Source organism: Osmerus mordax, chromosome 7 (genome assembly GCF_038355195.1).
Source record: "Osmerus mordax isolate fOsmMor3 chromosome 7, fOsmMor3.pri, whole genome shotgun sequence".
NCBI classification, from domain to species: Eukaryota; Metazoa; Chordata; class Actinopteri; order Osmeriformes; family Osmeridae; genus Osmerus; species Osmerus mordax.
This window is the reverse complement of record NC_090056.1, coordinates 5,828,439-5,835,149: the sequence shown is the minus strand read 5'-3', so window position 1 is coordinate 5,835,149 and position 6,711 is coordinate 5,828,439. Positions and strand designations below refer to the sequence as shown.

The following is a 6,711-nucleotide window of genomic DNA, read 5'->3' as shown; positions in this document are numbered from 1 at the left end:
ATAAATAAATAAATACAAATACCCAATCAAATTTACACGTATAAATAATAAATAAACACATTCACTCAGCTTTGAGAGGGATCCCACTGATCACCCCCACGACTAGTCTCCCATGGCCCAAGAGAGAGAGAGAGGGTGAGGAGGAGGTATGGTTTGCACCCTTCTCATCTTCTGGAACCTTTCAGTAGAAACAGTGCATGGTAGGGATGATAGCATAGTCCGACAAATTGAAAAAATCCAGCAATCCAATTTAGCCATTATGTGAGGGTGGAATGTTACTGTCCTCAAGTCCTTAATGAGGAGTCACTTTTAGTCAGAGTGAAAGTGACCATTGTGGTCAAACAGTCCTACGTTTCTTTTTTTTCTCTTCCAAATACCTCCCTCTCTCTCTCTCTCTCTCTCTCTCTCTCTCTCTCTCTCTCTCTCTCTCTCTCTCTCTCTCTATCTATCTATCTATCTCTCACACACTCTCGCTCACTCTCTCTATCTCTCTCAATTTTCCACTTCTGCAACCTCTGTGAGGTGGCTCTCAATTTTGTCTGACTCATCGAGCGTACAGCTTGGTTGGCGGTGGTGGGCTGGGAAGGGCGAAGGGCACCAGGAGGAGCAGAATCTCATCACGTTGGCAGTTGTAATAGCCGTGGAGTGAAGTTTATCTTAAACACCAAGTCACAAGCTTTTTGTCTTGTATTCCTTTTTTCTTATCAAGTTGAAGGTTAAGGAAGGGACTTCCCCGAGAGTTTTCAAAAAAGAAAATGGAGGCGAAAGTTGAGCAATCAGCGGTCCCTCTATGTTGTAAATATTGGTTATTAGTGTTTAGGCTACTATTTGGCTACTTTAACTAGCAGGAACAGTCACACAGTTAAGACTAACTCCATGCAGACACTGAAAATGTCCAATCGAGGGGTGGAATGGTGGTTCTAGGGAGGTGTGGACACAGGTGGAGGTCAGAGTCCCCTCTATTGGTCCTCTTCTCCCAGCCGAGCCTCACAAAACCAGACTTCCACATTGGGGCTCCAAGCTCTCCAAAACATGGATAGGAACAAGGGCGAGGTCATTGGTCCGTTCCTTCACTCCCCCTAGTGTCCTCCTCCTCCTGCATCCCAACCACGGTGGTCTGTCTCCAACCCGGGTTATACATCTGTGCGCATCTTCGTGATGTTGACGTAGTTGGTGTTGGCCACGGTGCAGTTGCCTGTTTTGAGGCTTTCGGGGCGGAAGTCCTCCGTGCTGTGGTTTCCAGCCTCCTGGATCTCCATGTAGTCCGACTTGCTGAGGGTGGAGCCGCTCCCGCTCCGCCCGTTCTTCTTCAGGTCCTCGGCCGAGTCCACCTTAGGCACGCTGGGAACATTCAGGTACTGAGCCTGCTCCTCGCCCTCCGTCTCGCGGTGGTAGAAGTAGTTGAAGTTGGACACGATGACGGGCACGGGCAGGGCGATGGTCAGCACGCCGGCGATGGCGCACAGGGAGCCGACGATCTTGCCTCCGATGGTGGTGGGCACCATGTCCCCGTAGCCCACGGTCGTCATGGAAACCACGGCCCACCAAAAGGCCTCGGGGATGCTGCTGAATTGGGAATCGGCCTCGTCGGCCTCTGCGAAGTACACGGCGCTCGAGAAGAGGATGACCCCGATGAAGAGGAAGAAGATGAGCAGGCCGAGCTCGCGCATACTCGCTTTAAGAGTCTGGCCTAGAATCTGGAGCCCCTTGGAGTGGCGCGAAAGCTTGAAGATACGGAACACCCGGACAAGCCTGATGACGCGCAGGATAGCCAGCGACATGGCCTGTTGACCCGCCTGCCCGTCCTCTGGCCTTTCTGCCAGCTCTGTGCCCAAGGTGATGAAATAGGGGATAATGGCCACAATGTCTATAATGTTCATGATATTGCCAAAGAAGCCTGCTTTGCTGGGACAGGCAAAGAACCTCACCAGGAATTCAAAGGAGAACCAGATGATGCAGAGGGTCTCCAGGATGAAGAAGGGGTCGGTGAAGTAGGTGGAGGTGTAGACGGAGGTGGTGTTGGAGAAGGGCTGGTACACTTTGTGCATGTCCTCCTCGTCGTTCCGGAAGACGGGCAGCGTCTCCAGACAGAAGCTGACGATGGAGATGAGGATGACCATGACGGAGATGATGGCGATGATGCGAGCAGGGCCCGAACTCTCCGGGTACTCGAACAGCAGCCACACCTGTCTCTGGAACTCATTCTCAGGCAGAGTCCGCTCCTCTTCCTTGATGAAGCCCTCGTCCTCCCGGAAGATCTCGATGGCCTCCTCGCCCAGCTCGTAAAACCGGATCTCCTCTGAGAAAATGTCCAAAGTCACATTGACGGGCCGGCGTAGTCTCCCTCCAGACTGGTAGTAATAGAGGATGGCGTCGAAACTCGGACGGTTTCGGTCGAAAAAGTATTCGTTCCTCAGAGGGTCAAAGTACCTCATCCTCTTTTTGGGGTCTCCCAGCAGAGTCTCTGGGAACTGGGAGAGGGTCTTGAGCTGGGTCTCGAAGCGTAAGCCTGAAATGTTGATGACCACCCTCTCGCAGCACTCGTGGTCCGGTTCGGGGTCGTAAGGGTCACCCGGATGTGCTGCCGCCTCGTCGGCAGGGTCGCCCGTAGCAACCGTCATTCCGGAGGCCGATGGGACCTGCAGCTTTCAGGCGGGATGGGAGGTGGCGCAGGGAGATGGAGTTGTTTCGCTGAACTGAGGAGGGGACAACCGAAAGACAGAGATGTAAACCGGTTAAACATATACTTTTCTTATTCAATTCATATTCAAATCAGTGTATTCTAAGAACAAAGCTAGTGAAATTCATTTGCGTTAAGACAGAAAAATGTATATATAACTCATGATGTCAAAATGTTATTCATATAAATCATTTTAAGACAGAAGTGCCATAAATGCCAAGCATGAATACTACATTAGAAAACGATCTGAGGGTAAAAACATTTTTCGAGAGCCCCGGCTCCATTGCGTCTGTGTGTATTAGGTTATCAGCTCTATTTCACATGATCAGTAGATCAATATGCTTCTCAGTAATACTTTATCAATCCTCATAGGGTGCAATTACAATTTACAAACCCAATTATCTGTTAAGTGCTCCATACAATCTCAATGGAATGGAGAGTGAGTGTCCTTTTCCAATTCTGTATGTCTGTGCGGTACATAACAGCCTAAACAAGCATTAGCCTACAACGAGACCCAAGAAAGGAATCTGAGCTTTGGACCAGATCACTAAATGCATGAACCATTGATGGTTATTGTTGATCCTTGAATTATGCAGATTGGATTTGGCACATTTGATCCGACAAGGACAGCTGCAGCCAAGAGGAATTTTCATTGCATTATTTAAGAGCTCTGTATGAAATATTAACATGCAGACAAATTGGTTGGCATTATCAGACGCAGGTTTGAATCTGGCTGAAAAGCGCACTAACTGTTGAACAAGCATTTAACCAACTTCAAAACTTTTTCAGAACTGCATGAAGAAATTCAAAAAATGTTCGACATATGAATAGGCTACAGTTTTGTCTGAGAAATCACACACGCAATAAAAACAATTTAATTCCAACTCACGGCATCATCTTCTAGTAAGGCATTTATAGCACGTACAGTCTCAGACGTTGTATGCAATATATTCTTACCTGTTTATATTGGCACCTGCGCACAGAGTGGAAGGAGTTGTTTACGATTTGGGGGATGTCGTCTGTCCAGGGATAAAAACGCGCGTCGGGCCCATTGGAGAACCATCTACAGTAGCAATAATTCAGCTCCCACGGTCAACATCGAGCCTGTCTTTGACAGCCCGCCATACATCACCGGAACCCCCCGCTCTGCAGCAACCCGAAAGCGGGAGCACAGAAAAACGGGAGAAGAGGTGTAAGGAAGAAGCGGAGCCCACGCCACCTCCCTCCTACCTCCCCTCCATCCCCGACCAGTAGATACGCGTTCTGGAGGTGACGAGTAGCGCTGAATAAGCTTCGTAGCCTGTTGTGTTTTTCTCACAGCGGATCCTGAAATATGGTATAAAAAATGCTGTAATCAGCACCATATGACGACCCCTCCTGAGAACATGACGCTGACTGCAATAGCGGCAAAGGTTGTCCTTGTTATCTGATATCTGCAAAGACATAAGGTTTGGAGAGGCATCTCCAGCCAAGTAACAACCTTAGTAGTATTATTTTCTAAGACAAAATGCATTTCACCTGTTTGCTCTTAAACAGGTCGTGGTCCTTTGTTTCAGGTTGTAAGATTAAGGATTAATCTAGTATGGCATTCTTCATTATCTGATGAGAAATAGCCATAACCCACAAGAATATCAATAACAATTTGTTATTACAGGACATATCACAATACATCAATTCTGACTGTGGGGGGACACTGAACTTTCTGATGGTTTCAAATAACGTGCAAGTTTGCATGAACAACCCAACTGGAAGTAGTCTATTCAAAAAGGTGTGTTTTAGCAATAGTGTTAGGAGAGTAGTCTAGCAGGTGCTGTCAGACATGCTCACGCCAATGCATCCCCCTCCCAGAGAGGATCATGGGCAGACAGCACAACAGGCTTCATGCATTATCTCACAGTAGAGGCTGGTAGAAGCAGCCTCGAAGTTCCCGACTTTCTAGACATATATCATTCAGAGAAAGACATGCACAGTGCCAGAATATCACCCTGCTGTGGTTGGGCTGGGGACGAGACACATGTATCCAATCTGTCTTCCAAGAAAAAAACCTAGAAACGCACTTCAGTATTCCTTGTTCTCCCTGGCTGCGTTTTCACCGAATTTGAAATTGGTGTCTCATCTTCTCACGATCCCCTACATCTGCTTTCCCCATGTCTATCACAATTTGCCATAATTCAAGCAGTTGGCGTTAAGACGCACGGGCTGCAGTTGGACATTGCCGCGCATACAAAGAGCCCCTGCGCGCGCCTCGCCCATCTCGCTTTGCGCTCTCTCTTCCGCCACTCCTAGAGCTCAACGTTAAAGGAGACGCACCTCGCGAATGGGCGGAATGGCCGGTACAACGAAACCCGCAGCATCATGTGTCAGCCTACTTATTCGACAAACCTTTTTCATTTACTTTTTTTTTCTAACAGACTCTAAGAACACGACACTTCGTCCAGACACTTGTAAATTGTATGTCCACACACTACAATAGTTTGTATTGAAATGTTTGGCTTTACCTCTGTTCTATTTCATGGAGAAAGAGAGAGAGAGTGAGAGAGAGAGAGAGAGAGAGAGAGAGAGAGAGAGAGAGAGAGAGAGAGAGAGAGAGAGCGAGAGAGTAGTGTGTGAATGGATATGTCTGTGTATTTTTGTGTGATGGGGGCACACCCCAGCCATAAATGTGTATATGACACGACCTGGCAGGCTGTTTAATGTATGCATAAAGCAGGAGTGTACGGCAGGTTCTTAAACATGACAGTGAATTGTGGTCTGCAGGCGGTTGAGTATAGCCTTTCAATCAAGGCCAGTGCCAAAACCAGCACACTGCACACAACAGCCACATAACAGGTGACGGGTAGCCACGTCCACGACGCCACAACGACTAGTCTGCTGGAAGTACATTTTAGTAGATACACCAATCGTTTTACATTTATATATCAATACATACAGTACATATGTATACACATATATGTGTGTATAAAGACAGAAAGATATAATGACATAAGGACATCAGAGGGTTGACTGTAGTGTTCCACTTAATGAACAGGTCTCCCTGAACTCATTCTACCCTCCTCCTCCTCCCAGGAGATTGGGAGCTGTAAGTGGGCCAAGTGGAGACCCAGAAATTTCTCCAGAGAGAGAGAGAGAGAGAGAGAGAGAGAGAGAGAGAGAGAGAGAGAGAGAGAGGGAGAGAGACCTAAAACATACTTTAGGGAACAGTCCTTCCTCTCACCTCCTCTCCTCCTCTTCTTTGCTCTGGGCTATGTCCTGAAGGTGGACCATGAACACATGTGCAATATTGCTTCTTCAAGCCGCCTCAGTGAAAAGCAAGGCTTTTGTTGACGAGCTGCTACCACTGACAGTGTAGGGGCAGTTATGACACAACCTGGCCTGGTGGGTGGGTTTGGGTTTAAGTCCTCATTGGCAGCTGGAATGAATGAGGGAGAGCCATTCTGAAGGGAGTTGTGTGTGGGACCCACACAACAGAGACCTGTGTGACAGCGTGATTCATCACTCTCAGTAATCCTCGTCTGACACAACTTAGGGTCAATATTATCAATGAGCGTTTTTTCTCTGGCGGGCGAAGGCCAGGGTCTGGGCATGCCCAGATCAACAAAAGAGGAGTGCTGAAGTGAAGAACTGTCAGTGTCTATGGTGAACAAACCTGATACCAGCCTGACAGATCACAAACACTCTCAAAGACAAATGTATGGATCAGTGTACAGAAGACCACATCTGCAGAACCAGATCGTGATGATGAACCACTAGTTAGCCCTGAAGAACAGAAAGAAAGGTGGATGATGTATGATGGGAAGAGGAGAAAGAAACGGGTGAAGAAGACATGGGAATACCCATGTTTCAAAGCATCCTGCCTCTTCTGGGAAACATGGTGACAGAACTGCACAGTCATGGCTACTTCCCTTGTCTTCTTAGATGATGTGACAGTTATGTCAACTGTAAACAGTTATCCAGTCAACCAAATACTTCCAAACATACAGTACGGTGCATTATGCAGAAATTCAATGACTGAAAACATTTTTCCTCAGCGA

General features: G+C 47.6%; 1 protein-coding gene and 1 long non-coding RNA gene across 2 annotated transcripts; both read right to left on the bottom strand.

Annotated features, from left to right (window-relative positions):
* Positions 1–482: 482 nt before the first annotated feature.
* LOC136945838 (potassium voltage-gated channel subfamily A member 2-like) lies at positions 483–3,816 on the bottom strand. Its single transcript, XM_067239915.1, has 2 exons — positions 3,638–3,816; positions 483–2,696 (listed from the first exon to the last, which is right to left on the bottom strand). Exon 2 carries the CDS (start codon positions 2,619–2,621, stop codon positions 1,134–1,136), a length of 1,488 nt encoding a protein of 495 aa, XP_067096016.1. The 5' UTR covers positions 2,622–2,696; positions 3,638–3,816; the 3' UTR covers positions 483–1,133.
* Positions 3,817–3,927: 111 nt separating this feature from the next.
* Positions 3,928–4,819, bottom strand: LOC136945839 (uncharacterized). The gene is made up of 3 exons (XR_010876866.1): positions 4,665–4,819; positions 4,199–4,279; positions 3,928–4,006 (listed from the first exon to the last, which is right to left on the bottom strand). It is a non-coding gene; the product is annotated as an uncharacterized lncRNA (long non-coding RNA).
* Positions 4,820–6,711: the final 1,892 nt, after the last annotated feature.

Coding starts and splice junctions, on each gene's coding strand:
- LOC136945838 (XM_067239915.1), bottom strand. CDS start 2,621: ATGACGGTTGCTACGGGCGACCCTGCCGACGAGGCGGCAGCACATCCG.